This window comes from Canis aureus, chromosome 14 (assembly GCF_053574225.1).
Source record: "Canis aureus isolate CA01 chromosome 14, VMU_Caureus_v.1.0, whole genome shotgun sequence".
Classification (NCBI taxonomy): domain Eukaryota; kingdom Metazoa; phylum Chordata; class Mammalia; order Carnivora; family Canidae; genus Canis; species Canis aureus.
Genome location: NC_135624.1, coordinates 56,837,301 through 56,855,125, shown reverse-complemented (window position 1 = coordinate 56,855,125; position 17,825 = coordinate 56,837,301). Strand labels below are relative to the sequence as shown.

The window sequence follows — 17,825 nt, the reverse complement described above, 5'->3', positions numbered from 1 at the left end:
AGACAGTCACAGCATGGGTTGAACATTCTGGTACAGAAGCATGAAAGTATTCTGAACTATTATTTGTCTTAGAGGACTTGGATTTAATGTCATTTCTGAATGATCTGCTACTCAAATATTAGCTGGCCCAATGTACTCATGAAATGTTTTCATGCATACCTCTATGCAGAAATCAGAGATTTATATAGGACACCCAACTCACCTTTTAATTATGATCAAAATGGTCACATGCCAAGTTACACCTCCTTGTTGGTCTCTGTCCATCTTGTATGACAGAGCATGGGCACTGCCAAATTTCTTTTCAGCACATACCCTTGCAATGTAAGTCCCTCTATTCCCACACTTCATGCCCTCCCTGAAATCCCTTTAGCTCAACAGGGTACATTATCATTTATCTATCAGATGCCCATAAATGCTACCACCAACAGACAATTCAACAACTTAACACATTTATAAAAACGCAGAAAGTACCTGGACATAGGCTCTGCAAGAGCGCTCTCTTTTCTGAAGCTGAATCCATTAAGACAGCAGATTAAACACAGAATAGAAAAAACAAGTTAGTGACAGAAGAAAACAAGAAAAATAAAAGAACACATCTACACAAAACACCTTATTTTGTTGTGTACTACTTTCTAGAAGAGAATGAAAGCTAAGCAGCAGCAAAATGTAAAGCAATGGCTTGAAAACTAGTCGCCAGCACCTTTTCAGAATAACCCAAGCAAAAACTGGATGGTAGAAAGATGTTAATGATGGCAGGAAATCTTGGAATAAATTTAGTAGAAATTAGTAAAAATCATTATACTTCAGTCATTTGAAATGATTCATTTTACATCAGGTTAGTTGTTCATTCATGAGCCACAAATGAAGACATATGAAGTTAAGTAAATTATGTCAAAAATTTGGAAGCTGCATTGTTTGTGGTTTAAAGATTAGGTAGATGGTTAAAATGCACCACAAACCATATGTTCAAACACAAGAAATTCTGTTTATCAGAAATATAGATGTGCCCATTCATTACGATTATTTGGTTCCAAGGGGAAAATACCAACAGATAAGTAACTTCTAATTGGAAGAATGTGATTAATCTTCTGATTTATCACTGCTTTTATTATGTCTTGAATAATTCCTTTCCACAGTTTTCACCAAAAACAAACAAAACAAAACAAAACAAAACAAAACAAAAAAACCTTATACATTTTAGAAACTTCTGTGGCATAAGAAGCCTGTTTTTGTTTATTTGCTTGCAAACAGAGTGATGTTTTTCTGGGCAAAAGGTTAATAACAACTCATATTCAATCCCAAACATTTTTTTTTCTGCTGATGAAATAAATAAGTAATAAGCTTAATTGCCCTCTTTAAATAAGTGACATAAAATTTCATGAATTAAATTGTGATTTCCTTCCTCTTCTCTATTTTTTTTTTTTTTTTTTTTTGCCTTCAGTAGCCTTGTTTGTGGAAGGAGAAAATTACCCAGGTTAAAGAAACAGTTACTCTGATGCCTTTTGTGTGGCTAATACTCTCCCAACTTTAATTCATGCAGTCTTCAATGAGCATAGAGCAGTTACTCCTCTAAAGAATTAAAGTGAGGAATGAGTGCAAGTAAATTGCCAGCGCTGTCATTTGGATCACTGACTCGCATCTTGGTTTCACAGGACTCTGAACCCTTCAGAATTTCAATGTGGAGTTCAATTGATTTGTACCAAGTTGACTTTGCAAATCTGATGGGTTATAAGTGCTTTAGGGAACAGTGGGAACAGGCAATGAGAGCAAGCCAGTGAGCACGTGGGTAACCTTTGCCCTCCCATCTCCTCACCCCATCATGCAAATTAACATATGACAAACCACATTCTATAAACAATTGAAAAGAGCCAAATGGGAAACAAAAGAAAGCATTAAAAAGCTTCACAAATGGAAATTTGCCCATTATGTAGTTATTTGATATTCAGAGTAGGCAAGCTGATTAGCTGTAGCCAGTTAGAATGTGACATTAATTGCCAGCTTTACCTGATACTGTCAGATATCAACACCGTTTTTAAATAAAGATACAAAGTATTGCTATAACAAGTAATGTTATGGATATGTAACATTAATAGAAATTACTACTTCCAGTACATTAGGATAACAATAGCTGGCGGCAATATTCGTTAATAGCATCCAGTCAGCCTGGGTAATAACACATTAAAATCTCAGCATGTCCAGATTACATAGGCAGCTGTGGATTACATTTTATCAGGGACTTGGTTGTGATTCTATCAGGGGCATAAGTGACAAAAATAACTCCTTTATGCTCAGCATGGAAAAAACTTTAATAATAATTTATATCTGCTAGATAAAGCTGAATCTGTTTTCTGAGGATGAAATTGCGGGAAAAACTGTATTTGCCAGATAAAATGTCAGGCTTTCCTGTGTCAAACCATCGTTATTTGAAAAATTTCTTTCATCTAGATCAGTGAGACTCTCAGTGTAATGAGACACAAAAAAACTTAACATACGAAAAGACCATTCTCCTAAAAGTCTTTTTCATTCTAAAGAGGAATGTTCATTTGGTGACTTCCGTAGAGGACTTTAGTCTGCTACTGCTGAATTCTTGCTTTTTAAAGGAGTTGGACTGTCAGGACATTCAAGGCCTTAAAATCCAGTTTCAATAACTCATCACTTCTACACAAATACCTTTCATGGAACACATGTCTTTTGATGCTAGTCATTCTAGTATCTTTTCATCATGGAGTTAATTTGCCATGGGATGTTATAAGGAATAAGTTATATATTCCTTATAAATATGTAAAATATGTTTTACATATTAATATAAATAAAATGCTTATACAAAGTGCTTATATAATATATAGTTATATACAATAAACATAAGATGTTTATATAATATACAAATATATATTATATACTTATAAATAATATATAAAATGTCTCTTCTCTGAAATTTAAAAAAGGAATTATTTTCATTATTTACAATTCAAATTTGCTGAAATACAATTAAACCTTCTAAAGTGTTAACACAGTGAAGTAAATTCTGAGTAATTTAAATATCAAAAGGAAATACAAATTAAAACCTAACTACATGTCCCATGAGTTTTAAGTGTAATATTAATTAGGTTAAATTATTTCCTTTTTGAAACATCTTTAATGAATTGCTAATATCCTATCTCATTGCTATTTTCTAAACTTCTACTTATTGATTAGACATTTATTTTATTATAATTATTTTGATGTAAAAGTTCAAAAGGAAAAAAAGAAACAAAATAAATTGCATTTGCTCATATCGGCCTTGCCAGAATTTAGCATTCAAAATAGTAAACAGCAAATAAAATATAATTGTAAATTCAAAATGTATAAGGAGAGATGATCATTTATTGCATCTGTAGATTAGAGGCCAAACTGGGTCACCATTGCAATAAAATACTGAAGCAGATTGAATGTAACTAGTGATGCTTTTTAGAATGATATGATTTTATAGAAAGAGAAAAATTAACCAGAGCGGTCTCACAACTTTATATATATATGTTATATATACATATATATATAAAACCAAAGTCCTTACCTTGTTCAAACTTCGTGCAGCACTATCTTTTCCACCTGGGGTCAAGTTCCGAAGTTGTACATCTAGGAGGCCTACCAGCTGGTCCATGGCACGGACTGAGTAGGTGATATCTCCAGCATTCAAATGGTTTCTTGTTTGTTCGGCCAATTCCCTAGCAATGTTGGCAGCTGTCTCTCCAGATTTCAACTGCGATTTTGAAAAATGAATAAAAAGAAAGAGATCTTAAAAAAGTGTCTCTGTGAACAATTGTTTTTGCATATGAATTATAATCATTAAGCCAAGAAGTAATTATTAAACTCCATCTTTACCTGGGATACATTCCCTGCATTTCCCTGTTAATCATTTTTTTCTTCTGTAATATCTAACTTGAAGTTTCTATCTTTTGGGAGCTCCCGGCTGAAGAATCTTACTTCGGAAAATTGTTCTCACCTTAATCGTCCATTTAGGTCAACTCTAAAGTTTGCCCTGTGATTTTTCTCTGTGAGTTTTTAAATCCTGTGTTGATGAATTTGTGTTGTGAATCCCCAACCATATTCTAAGTTCTCAGAGGCAAGCACAAATTTTCTGTTGTGTCTAATTTAGTACTCAGTACACAATGGACACTGACAGGCTGCTAAGCTTTGTGAAAATTTTATCCCAAATACAATCCCTGCTTTTCAAAAGGTTTTCATTTTCTTATTAACTAAGTAAGAGATTTTGATCCCAATGCACTGGGTAGCAAATTATTGCTGTTTCTAGCATCTTCCTTTTTGGAAGCTACATGCTTATCTTTCAAGTATATTCTCTAAGAATACATCAAATTGTCAACACTCCAAAGATGTTAAAAGAGATAGAGACTAATACCCCATGCTCATGTGAATAAATTTGTCAGCTTTGGGTAAAAGAAGATAGGGATATTTTACCCTATAACAACTTGAATGTATAATACTGTCATGTTTAGGAAACTTTTTTCTCCTCTCCCCCTCTCCTTTTTTTTTTTTTTTTTTTTTTTTAAAGCACAGTCCAATATAAAATTCAGGATCTCACAGAGAAAATTCCTCTCTCTAAGGGTATCTTCCTCGCAGGTCTTCAGAGAGCTCTAAGGAACATGACTAAGATTCTTACTCACATAGGTTATCAATATCTTCTAAGGGATGCTTAATAAATGTTAGTAGCAGGATTGAATGCTTAAAGATTTATATATATAAATTAGGGTGATTAGAACAGCTATATCATTAATAATCATATCCTCAAGTATGTAGAAAAATCCAAAGTAGAAGCCAAAAAAAATGTAGTAACAAAATGTTGGCTAGGATTTGTGGAAATGTCTATCACCCTCAGAAATTACCACTGGGCATATATATTTGTATAGCATCCACGTAGAACAAATTACCAGTGTCCATTAAATTTTGAAATGTGAAGATTATATAACTGAGTTATTTCTCTTCCCACTTCCAACCATAAGAAATAAAATAATCCCAAAAATGTTAAAAGGAAATGTTCAAACATGTTCATTCTGGTTTGCTTATAAGAGAAAACAAATGGATTACAACCGTAGAAAAATGCTCATATATATAAATATCATGGAATATTGCACAACAGTTTAAAAGTACAAAGGAGATCAATGTTTTTAACATCGATTTTCAACAAGTTCTGTTGAGTTAAAATAAATGCAAGTTTATATATATATATATATATTTAAAATATATGCTAATATCTATTAGCACGGTATTTGTGAAATAAAAATACAAAACATTAGTAGCATATAAACGTGCTATGTATGAAACATGCAATACATACAGCATGATCTTTTTATGTTTATTTTATATATATTTAAGCACACAGAAGTCTGAAAGATGGGAATCAAAGGAAATATCTTTTTCTATACTATTTAAATGCTATAAGAAGAATATAGTGAAGTATCTACTACATGAGTACTTTTTAGAAATCTTTAAAATAGAAAACACCCGCACTAACTTCAATAAATTTGTAAAATATGGTCAAGGCCTACATAGCTAAGATGCCTATAAAACCAAATGGAATACATTATAAGGTTCAATGCTTTTATGTTCAAGTACAAAACAAATTCAAGGTACATTAAAGTAGCATTCATGGTCCACTGATGGGTCATGAAAGTACTTTTAAGTGGTCACAGACATAAATGTGATTATAATCCATACATTTTCATTTTACATACAATTTAAGGCTGCTTATGGGTAACCTAGTAATCAATGAATGATTTATACATTTTGGTATTCATTAATGAACTTAGTGAGATGCTGGTATTTGCTAAGCATTCAAATTCAGTATTCCATTCAATAAGTCTAAACAAATGATAGAAGTGCTTGGTAACTTTGAAAAACTCTTAATGTGCTACTTACTCTTACAGTAGCTAGAATTCCTAAAATTTTCCAAGAGGATGTTCTTTCAATCAATGCATGATTTTAGTGTGCTGTCATTTGTTATAGTTTCCATCTATATTCTTATAATAATATATATGTAGAATTTCATGTTTTACTTTGTTAATCATTGTGTTATATAATTGTTCTATAACCTTTGTTGTTGTTGCTGTTATATTGTTTTCTTCTATTTCTTTATTTCCACATCTTATTTTCTCTGTGAGAAATGTCAGGGCAGATGAGGACCTCTGAAGTCTTTTGATTTACTTGTTGAAAAACATTTGAGCCCTATTAAACTAAGTTATATATTTTCTCTATTGACACAGTATCTTTGAAACTAAGGATGCAAGTATTGACTTTGGTTACATCTATCAGGGAATATTAGGAAAATCAAAATTGTTTATCAGACAGAGAAAAAATAAGAAATAACAGTGCTGGTATTTTCATACTGTTATTCCATTTCTTTTTTTTTCTTCTGTGTAGTTGTATAAGCATAGTTTTCAAATTTGTTATTATAATATTAGGGTGGAACATATGATGAGGTGGAAAAGAAGGCCTATGTAGTTCCCTTATATTAAAATTTAAACTTTTTCTTTATGTACAGTAATCAAAAAGTTAAAAATGTAAATGACTTATAAGTCAAAATATAACTGTTCTCAACATAAAGGATAATGGTGCTTGCTATATATGTATCAATAGCAGATGATCTAGTGTGATAAGACTGAGTCAAATATGAAAATTACTGGTGGATTATCTTAAAATAGTAGTTATATTTTAACATTTAAGAAGCACTTATTTATGAAGAATAAATTTAATTATGTCCTCAAAAGAACTCTGAAACTCAATATTCACCAAAAAGAAAGTTGGTAAGAAAAAACAAAACTCTGAAGTGCAATTAAGTTATAAAAAGGTTTATAATAAAAATGTGAGAAGTATGTTTTTAAAGTAAAATAAAAATTGATAGAACTATTATCCTGATCCTCTCTTCCTCTTAAAACTTAAGAAATCATAATAAGAATCTTTCATTCATTCAACAATCATTTGGACACTTGTTATTTCCTAAGGAAATAGAAAAGAACATTATATAGCTCTTGTACTCATGAAGCTTCCATTCTACCTTTGGGATTGGGGTGAGGGTAGGGGCATAAAGGCAGATAACAGTAACACAATAGTGCAATTTTAATAACAGAAATGTATCATGATGTATTATGGGAATATAGTAGAGGGGAATAAATAGCTGGAAAATAGGGTGGGAAGGCAACAGAAAGTAACAACCTGAATAACCATGGTTTGAGAAGATGAGATACTGCAGGTGCAACAGAAAGAAAAAAAACACACTTTTCTACCTTCAGAATTTAATATTGATACCTACCCACTATAAATTGTGTATGTGTACATGGTAAAAATAGATATTGTATCTTACTTTAAAAAACAGGATGGGGGCACTTGGGTGGCTCAATGGGTTAAGCATCTGCTTCTCCCTCTGTGCCCTCCCCACCCCCCTCAGGCTTTCACTCTCTCTCTGCTCTAAATAAAATCTTTAAATTTTATTTATTTATTCATGAGAGACCCACAGAGAAAGGCAGAGACATAGGCAGAGGGAGAAGCAGACTCCTCTCTTGGAGCCCAATATGGGACTCAATCCTGGGACACCAGGGTCATGCCCTGAGCCAAAGGCAGATGCTCAACCACCCAGGCATCCCCTAAATAAAATCATTAAATAAATAAATAACAGGATGAATGTCTCTGTTTCTAGAATTTTAACATTTATTCAGTGTATATGTTCATTTGTTCTTTAATTAACATGTGAATTTCTAACAGCATGGGACTACAATGCTGAATAAAATGGTAGCCAATAAAAAGGAGCTTACATACTAGCAATGGAAAAGGTTTTTAATCAATTAACTGAAGAATTATTTCATTTTAATTTTCTTGAGTGGAAAACGGAACCCAAGTTTAAGGGTATCTTAACCTAGTGTCTGAAGTTACGGAAGAGCTTAGGAAATGCTTTTCTGTGGAAGAATATTGAATCTGAGATGGGATGCGAAAGAAGGAATTGGGTTGGCATCTAAGCAGAGAGGACACTTTTAGGAGGGAGGCATGGGTCCTAGGGGAACTACACCAAGGGGGCTCTAACTGGGATTCAGGCCACTGGAGAGGTGAGCAAGGGGCAGATGAAGCGGTCCCCTTCGGAAGTCATGATAAAGATTTTAGGAAGTGCGCTCAGCCCAAGGGAAGGTGCTAAAGTGTCTAAACAGGAGTGGTCTAATCAGAGATGTATTTGAAATCAACTCAGGAAAATGGATTAGAGGGTTCAGGGGTGGCTGAAAGGGAATTTGCTAAGAGGCTCTGGGAGCAGAAGACATTATAGATTAGAGTAGTGGCAGTGGAGGATGGTGAAAAGTGGCCTGATTTGGGAGAGGAATATAAGTACACTGACAGGCCTACTATCGGATTGGCTGCAGGAGGGGAAGGAAAGAGAGGCACTCCATGGTGGTGCCATTAACTGGATTCTCCAACAGCCGCTGTGACCTCAACATTCATGGCTCAGATCAAAGTTTGCCTTTCCACAGCAGGCTCTCCCTAACCATATTCTTTCCAGTGGCATCCAGAGGCTACTCTATTGTCTGATTGCTCTATTTATTTCTCTCATCACAGTACTCATGGACCACAATTATCTTACTTCTAGACAACAGATATATGCATACCTTGAATGTGTCTCAAGTCTTCTGGGCAAAGGGCTGAAATAATGTTACTCGGTGTATCCTGGCTTACAGATCTAATGAAAATGTCTGTCTCAACCATTTCTTTCACTACATTCTACTGAAGTTACTTCTTAGAAATAAGCACATGCACACTGAGAAATCTTATGAGTTCTGTGACAATTAGTAAATTAATGCCTGTATTGAAATGGTGGGATTATATCTAGAACTTGAATAGGGGAGGGGAAACCCTGTAGCTTTAGTTAAGGATAATAATTATGACAGAGATGGATTCTATTTACATTTCAATTTCTGACACATGGAAAAACAATTTTCTTTGCAATGTTTTGACATTTTATGAGATTTATTACATCAAACATTAACCGAGTGCCAAAACAATCCATGAAGGATTTTTTCATAGTGTTTAAGTGTTTAGCTATCATTTTTTTTGAAAGACCTAGTTATGCTATTTTGCTATAAGTCAGAGTCCAAAAGATATATAAAAAATAGAATGTTTTTATCTTACAGTCCAAAATAGGTTAAATCAGCCTGAAAATCTCTGAAAAATTAAGAAGCTATTTATTTCATTCCATATTAGCTCTATGGAGATTAAAATAGTGGAGAAACTAAAATCCGGGTGATAGGACTCAACTCAGTCTTCCTAGGCAAATAACTGGCTTATTTTATAGTGTAAAATCACAACAATTCTGGATCTTCACATCCTTCTTTAAAAAAATGCAGGAAAAACTCAACTTATCTCGAAATCTGTCAGTAGCTTGTGAACAAACAAAACACAAGACTCTTCAGTTTGCTAGAAATAGAAAGACTATTTTCCAGCGACAATTCAGGCATTTCTTTTTCATATAATAGTTGAACCAGGTAATGAAGTAGGAAGCATACTTCAAATCCTATACAGAGAAATATGGAAGCTATTCAAAACTGTAATTTCAAAGAATTTTAAATTGAAAAAGACTGGAGGGATTGGAAAGTGCAATAAGCTCTTTAGTATATGTGCTGCCGAAGAGAGCACAATAAGCTCTTTAAAAGTATGCAACATAGAAAATATAAATTCCTTTTTGAAAATCTGAGTGTAATCTAGAGATCAAGCTAAAGCCAGAGACTATATATTTCAGTAAGTAGTAATTAAGGTGAGAAAATAGGATATGTTTGAGGTGCCTGAGCTCTGAACTAATTTGCTGGTTTTCAAGAAGAGCTGGAAAAGATTCATAAAAATTAATTTGAAGATCAATCTACCTATCTTTCTATTCATCCAACTGTTGATCTTTGAACCTGCCTTTCCTTCTATCCATCTTGTCCATCTATCCATCTATGCCACTACCTACCAATTTTTCTCTCCCTCTCCTCCCTCTCTATTGTTGCCGGCGTAAAGGCCCCTTTGGGCACAACTTTTACCTCTTTTATACAAGTTATGCTTTGTATTAAATCTCATCTTCATGAAACTATTCCAGCTAGTTTGTAATGAACTTCTTCATGAAATTCTGACTTTAGAGGCTTACATTCTCTAATTAAATGTAATCTACTCTTTATCACCACACAAAATTTATTCTATGATTTCACCAGTATATAAGTGGCCTGAATTCATTTCTGCATTAGAAGCCATCAAGATCCTTTGCCTGTTTTCCTTCTCTCTTCTGGCCTGACTGCAGGCATAGAGGTTGACGGGGAATCATTCGTTCCTTAACAAACATGGAAATATAGTTTGCTTTTTCAAACTAAAATAGGCATCCTAATCCACTTATTTGTGTATACTTGCTGTCTGCAGTGGTGCCAAACACACAGTGGGTGGACAGTATTATTGATAATGAAAAGAATGCTCCTCCCCATGGCAGAGATGCAGAGAATATCTTTGGAATTTGCAGGTTTCACTTTAAATGTCGGGGTGTTGAACAGTTTTTACTGATTTTTTTTTTTTTAGTTTTTTTTTTTTTTTTTTAGTTTTTTACTGATTTTAGTGGTGATTTCTCTATCTTCTGGATCTGAATGCCTGTTTCCCTTCCTAAGTTAGGGAAGTTCTCAGCTATGATTTGTTCAAATACACTTTCTGGACCTCTGTCCTTTCGACGCCATCGGGAACCCCAATTAAATTTAGATTTTTCCTTCTGAGGCTGTCATTTATTTCCCTTAACCTTCCCTAATGATCTTTTAATTGTTTTTCTCTTTTTTCCTCAGCTTCCTTCCTTGCCATCAACTTGTCTTCTATGTCACTCACTCATTCTTCTACCTCATTATCCCTCGTCTTTAGGACCTCCAGTTTGGATTGCATCTCATTTAATTGATTTCCAAGAATGTGATCCAGAGGTGTTCTTTCCTCGAAAGCCCACAGAAATTCCCCAGAAAGTCATAAAGGAGGTGCCTCACATTCCAGGATGCATTCACTCAATGACCCTTGAGGAGGGGAAACTGAATACACTGCTTACAGAGAATCTCCTCTTTTTCTTTTCTCTTCTCTGCTTTCATAGGGGGTAAGAAGTGTTCCTTTATTTTACAAGTTTGAAGCTCACAGGACACAAAGCTCACAAAGGGGGAGGAGAGAAGGAATGAATCATGAAAGACAGTTCTTTAATCTTTAATGGGACCAAAAAAGAAATCCACTAGAAAAAGGGAGAAGTTGAGAGCAGAGCAGTAGGAATGGGGTGTGGGAAAGGAAGCAGGGGGGGGAGGAGCAGGGAGAGGAGAAAGAATGGGAAAAGGCAGAGGGATGAGAGAAGGGGAGTGCAAGCTTAGAGCTATGCTGGGTACTTTCCAATTATTGGTTCCAGGCCATTTACCCTCCGCCTCCATCCTGCTCTCTGCCCTACACAGCGAACTTACCAGGGTGTTATCCAGAGCACCCATCTTCTCTGGCTTCCACTGGTTTGTCCAATGGGAGGGTGGGCAAGTGAATGGAAGGAGGAGGGGTAGTGAGGTCAGGGTATTTATTCCCCTAGATCTCTTTCTGAAAAGTTGCCTGATGCTAGGCTGAGTCTCTTGTCTGTGGGTCAACTTTCCTTTCAAAGACATCCGCTTCCAATTTTTAGTCACTCCTCTGATCCATCAACCCACAGGCTTGGGGCTGGGAGCCGTTCCACCTGTTACTAGCCGTGGCTTCCTACTCAATCCCTCCAGTTCACCTTTGCTCCCCCAAGAAACTGTAAGCGAACCCTTTTCGAATGTTCCACCTGTTTGTTGTTGGGACTCTGGTTCTGACAGACGAAAGAAATGAGCAAAGGTATGGATTCTGTGAAGGAGGCTTTGGAGAGCAAGGAGATAATGTGGACAAATCGCTCTGTGAATACTGCATACAAATTCTCTCCATTTTTATAATTGCATTAGTAATAAACATGCTCAATATATTGCAACCAAATAAGCCCTGAAAATTTGAGTCTGCAAGATTCTGTCCACATATGTATACCTTTCACATTGATAAATGATTAGGTTACAAAACATCTATCGATGTTAATTAACGTCAATTAGTATTGACAGTATTAATATTTAAAAGTTTTGGAGCTTTGTGGTAAAGAAACCTAGAATATAAACTACTCTTTGTATTCAATGAAGCATAAATGTGGGACACCTGGGTGGCTCAGCGGTTGAGCGTCTACCCTTCGGCCCAGGGCATGATCCTGGAGTCCAGGGATCGAGTCCCACATCGGGCTGCCTGTGAGCCTGCTCCTCCCTCGGTCTTTGTCTCTGTGTCTTTTTGTGAATAAATAAACAAAATCTTAAAGAAAAAAGAGCGTAAATATTTGGAGGTATGAGGGATACACCAGGTAAAAGGGAGGACAAAAGTAAAGAGGGCCTAGGGAAGTAGATATGATATAAAGGCAGTCAAAACTGGGCACAGTTTAACCAGTGTCATGGCTATGTATGATGCCTGGATAAAGGTAGATCCCCCTAAAATCCTAGCTCCAACACTGACCTTGGCCTAGTTATATAATCTGATTCGGAGGGCTCCAAGCCTCCTGTTAAACTTTTGAAGATTTTATAAACTTACAAGTTATGAAGCTAAGGCATTATTATAAACTCCAACTGCTTAAATGCTATAATCTTAATATAATTATAATATTATATATTTTTACAGACTCTACAGGATTAAGCAGAAATGCTCTGAAATAATGGAACATATTTGTTATATTAAAAAAAAAATCACCACCCATCTATAAATCAAATGGGCAACAGCTGTCTGATCTTTGCAAAGAATTATCTCTTTTGTCATAAGATTAGGAGGTCTGCAGAGGAAAGAAAAGAATTAAGTCTCATTATCAGTTAAAGTCACCCAGTAATTCCTGCAATGAAACAGTCTAACTATATTCAGGAATTATCATGAAAACAGTCAGCCTTCTAGGTGAATTATTACTGAATTAATATTACCCCCTGGGCTAAGTATGTAGGGAGTATTTTTTAAAAGTTGCTAATGTAAGGAGATATGCTACTGATCTCTTAATCTGATCACATCCAGCAAGAGTTATTTGCCCTGGGGTCTGAGCTACATTGTAATAAAATCAAAGGACATAAAAACTGTGGCAGGAACAGTGCTGAAATTGGAGAAGCATCATTATGAATAGCAACAAGTATGGAGATGCATATGTAAGAGGGTAACTAGAGTCAATATAACCACTGTTCTTCCATGATTTAGGGTAAATAGATAGTTATGGCTCATCTGCTAAATGATCTACTGGGTAGATATTTATGGATTATTATACAGTATATTATTGAGGATCAGCCTGGTTAAAAACAAATAGAGAAAAGAGCAAATGGCACAGACAGGCTTTTAGTAAGGCCATCATTTGTAATATTTCTCGGGAAAAAAATCTCTTTCAGAAATTCCTCAGCATAGCTAATGTGCCATAGAAGGACTCTTCATTTTAGGAGTGCATAAATCCACACAAATTGCTATAATAAGGATTCATCCCATAGCCCTTTTGGCATAAATGCACATCTGGTCTCTGTTTGTAATGAAATCAATTCAAAGCCCCACAGTGCATTAATAATAAAAATGTTCAACATATTGCAACCAAATAAGCCCTGAAAATTTGAGTCTGCAAGATTCTGTCCACATATGTATACTTTTAACACTGATAAATGATTAGGTTACAGAACATTTATCAAATAGCTTAAGATTCCAAAGGTAGACGTTTTGGTGATCATTATTTCCATGGGAAAATACATATGCGTGTATGCTAGAAGCTTTTGCCTCCTTGATTTATAATGCCTCTTGGACTTTTATATCTGTAGTTCACAATATTATAAAAATTTTATTCATAATAAAATTATTATAAGCAATACTGCCTGGCTTAGAGGAAGTTCACAGATTTGTCCTTTAAGAACAACAAAATTCTAGATTAGCACATAGCGTATCAAAGGTTGTCATTAAATCTTAAATGAAGTTAAAAAGGGAGAATATTTCCATGTTAATTAAAAGATCTTAACTACTTTGTTTGCAACAGTTATAATCAATAACAGAGGATCTCGGTTTGGGAAAACCTTCCTTGTCAGTCATACGATTTACCTTTTGTGTTATATGGTTGACCCAAGGAGAAGAACAGTTGCTAAGATCTGGTCCTTGGGGATCCCAGATTCCATCAGGAGCCAGGCAGAGATAAGTTGATACTCCTAAAACAATGAGAAAAATAAGTCTGCTTTAAATATTCAAACCATCTTGCTTACAAAGACTTTATATCCATGTTATGTTTAAATATGAACAAAGGCAAAACTGACATCATTAAACTAAGAGAATGTTTGTTAAAACACCACACACAGCGCCTGGCAAATAACTGACATTGGAGAAATGCAACAGAACAAATAAAAACATTCAATATTTTGAAAGCACTTGCTGGCACCTATACCAGGTTCAGAGAACAATTTCCTAAATTAGATCAATGTGGTACCTGCCCCCACGGGGCTTACTGTGTGAGTTTTTTCAGAGGCAAGGTAGCAGTTGAGTCTTCAAGGTATCAGTGTGCAGGTTTTTCGGGAAAACAAGGTAGGAAAGGGCATTCCAGGTGCAGCAAAAATAAGTTGTCCTTGGGAAACTTCAAATGTTTTAAATTGAGGTCTACTGTAGAGGGGAGTTGTGTTTAATGGACTCAGAAAGGCAGGCAAAGTCAGATCATAAACTCCCTTGTCTGCCACCTGTGGGTGCTGGAAAATCAATGAACATTAAGCAGAGGAGAGAAATAAGCTGATTAAGGTTTTAGAAAGACAACTGTGGCAGCAGCATGGAGGACGAATCTGAGGGGGAGATGTGAAGGTTTGGGGGAAGCTATTACAATAATTCAAGGGACAGCCTTGAATGTGGGTCTGTGTGGGTCTGGACAGAGTACAGCAGAGGGGACAGAGAAAAGGTTAAAAATAAGATTGTAGCGCAGGGACATTCACCTGGGAGGGCTCTAGAAGGTTTGGTTTCCTTTGAAGCTCTCTCTCAATTTTCACAGAACAATAATGACATATTTCTGTAGTGCTCTGTAGTTCTAAAACTGCTTTCAAATAAAGTATTTCACTCACCTTCACAACAAACATCTGATGGGGGGGGGTATTATTATTTTTCTTTTAGAAATGAAGAGCTGAGGCCCAGAACGAAATGCTTAGAGACAAGGTTTCAAACTGTTGGAATCAAACTGACTTCAGTACCACAGAAAACTTTAGAACTAAACATTGCACCCTTTCATAAAGGGAAGAAGGATTTCAGAATATTTTTTAAAAGACTTTGCTGAAAACAGAAATTACATGTGCACTTTTATAAAAGCCAATATTCTTTTTGGTCCTTCTCCCATTTCACATACTACAGGATTCAGAATGATATATCCACATTGGAACTGTGCTAAGACAAACCTGTTTATTTTGTTTTGTTTTGTTTTGTTTTTTGACAAACCTGTTTAAAGTAACCAAATCAAAAAAAAAAATTAAATTAAAAATAAAATTAAAAAAAAAAAAAGTAACCAAATTGACAACACCCAAAGACAGAGCCTCTATTGCTTGTATCGTGACATCTATTGTACCTTTGCTCTATTTACACATTATATATTGTATGGAATAAGGCAAATATTATTCAGCAGATCACATATTAGTTTTATGAAGATCAATGTAGGAAGCAAGAAAACCAGGCTATTTCTGGCATAAAAATTGTAAATAATAATATGGTCACCACTTGGGGATATTTTGAATCACATCAGTAAAAAAAAAAAAAAAAAAAAAAAAAAGGGCAGGGAAGACGGAAGAACTATTCAGCTTTGAACTACCTCTTGGGGGAAAAAGATGGATCTCAGGCTCTCTACTGGATGTTCAGTAATGGAAGGCTGGCTCCTGCCTTTGTGAAGAGCCTTTGGCTATCGAAGGACAGCTACGATGACTTGTCAAAAGCATAGTCAAACTTCCTCTTCTGTTAAGTTTTAAGTAGTTTCCATGATCATCTTCTAAGAGATGATGACTTCTAAGGGAGAAGTCCTCCACCTTGTTTTCTGCTAGCAACATTTGACAGCTGGTGACAAGCATGAGAACTAGTTTCCAGCAACCCAGTGATTCACTCGGGGCTGCTGCAGAGAAGGGCTGGCCTTCTGGAGTAGCCAGGACATCCACAGCCTCACGGTAAGTTCACTCACAGCCCTCACACTGTGGGCAAAAACCAATGACCTCACGTATATACACACCAAATCCTCACTGGTGACTTCTTCAGAAACTCTGAAAATTAGTTGCTTTAAATTGTAATTGGGCTGAGTCCAGAATTCAGTCAAGTCAAATTACAAAAATATGTAGTGACAAACAAAAAACTAAAGAAAAAATTGCAAAAAAAAAAAAAAAAAAAAAAGGCAAGCTAAAGTAACCAAAGATCTTTCACTTAGTCAGTAGAGCAGACTTACCTATCGTTCCTGCAGGGCATGGCTGCTTGGCCATCTGTCCTTGACGGGTCTTGAACCACATGATTTCTCGGGCTTCCACAGCTTCACAGCTCTCTTCCAGAGCTGGGATTTGGGAGGATGCTGATGGCAGGTGTGTGGTAATGTCATCAAGCACCTCCACAGCTGGAGATGGGGTGCTGGTACTCCGGTTTCTTCTTCCTGACATGGATGGGGTGGTGGTCCTCCCGGGGCTCCAAGTTGTGGTCCGCAGAGTGGTACTGGTGGTGGTGCTTCCCATGCCAAGAGGTCCTGTGGTAGAGATTTCTGAAATAAAATTCAAAAGAAAACACCTACATTGCTTGTTCATCACCTCAAGATGTCCTAGTACCTTAGGAACCATTTCTATCTGACAATTCAAAGAGGCTTAAACATGGAATACATAAGCCAGTACCATGAGGTGTCTGAGCGCCACTTCAGGACCATGACAGACGTCTGACCAATGCCAAACATTGGCTTATCCATGGTTTCACTCAACTCAAATCACAGAGAAGAAAACTGCAGCACAACCCAACTCTTCAGTAAGCTTCTTAATCCTTCAGGCCTTTTTAACATTTAGAGGATTCAAGCTCTCACCTCAGAATTTTCAAACTTATATAGGAGAGAGCTATATATGATAGTCTTTTCACATTGAATATAACATGAGTTTCTAAAGATGAAGTAATTATGGGAGACGGATCAGGAAAAAAAAGGGCATCAAAATTTAAAGTGTTCTCGAGCTAAAAGGTAAAGAACAATTCTGAGTACAGTAGCTTGAAGATTGAGAACTAAAACCTTAAAGACTTGACATTTACTAATGTAAAGTAAAAGTAGTTTCCAATTAGTTGTCTCATAAATTATTTTCTAACCGGATTCCTTATAATGGGGAAATGGGGAAATGTATTCCAAATTCCAAATGCAACTGGTGAGGTTCCTTGATCGACATTAACAGGTTATTAAGCCTAGAACATTTCCAAAGGAATGTTCTATTAATACTATGGAAATAATCACTGCAGAGGATCATCTTTCTGGGAAAATATATGTTTCCATCCTAAGAAGGCAAGAGCATGCCAGGCCTCCACATACATACACTGCATTCCTAATTGTAAGGTTAGAAACTACCCTTAACCTCATTTACTGGCAATAAACCCAGGGGCACTAATTCTAGCCAGATTTGGGTTTATGGAACTCGGAGTCCTGTGTTGAGCCTCCGGCTGTTTGTCATTCACTGTCTGCTTTCTTTAACGTGTCATCGACCTGACTCTGCTGCCCCAGAAGAGGTACCACATCCATCACTGGGTGTTTGGTATGTGTAACAAGA

The 17,825-nt window shown here is 35.8% G+C and overlaps 1 protein-coding gene across 24 annotated transcripts in view; it reads right to left on the bottom strand.

Moving 5' to 3' along the window:
* ADGRL3 (adhesion G protein-coupled receptor L3) overlaps positions 1 to 17,825 on the bottom strand; it is an 856,301-nt gene that overhangs the window by 185,570 nt on the left and 652,906 nt on the right. For 14 of the 24 annotated variants that reach the window (XM_077848164.1, XM_077848162.1, XM_077848171.1 and 11 more), the window contains 4 exons: positions 16,490 to 16,792; positions 14,143 to 14,246; positions 3,554 to 3,739; positions 472 to 510 (listed from right to left, as the gene is read on the bottom strand). In XM_077848164.1, coding sequence (XP_077704290.1) covers positions 472 to 510; positions 3,554 to 3,739; positions 14,143 to 14,246; positions 16,490 to 16,792 — 632 coding nt within the window. The remainder of the gene's footprint in view (positions 1 to 471; positions 511 to 3,553; positions 3,740 to 14,142; positions 14,247 to 16,489; positions 16,793 to 17,825) is intronic. The other 10 variants (XM_077848167.1, XM_077848169.1, XM_077848148.1 and 7 more) reach the window with 3 other exon arrangements.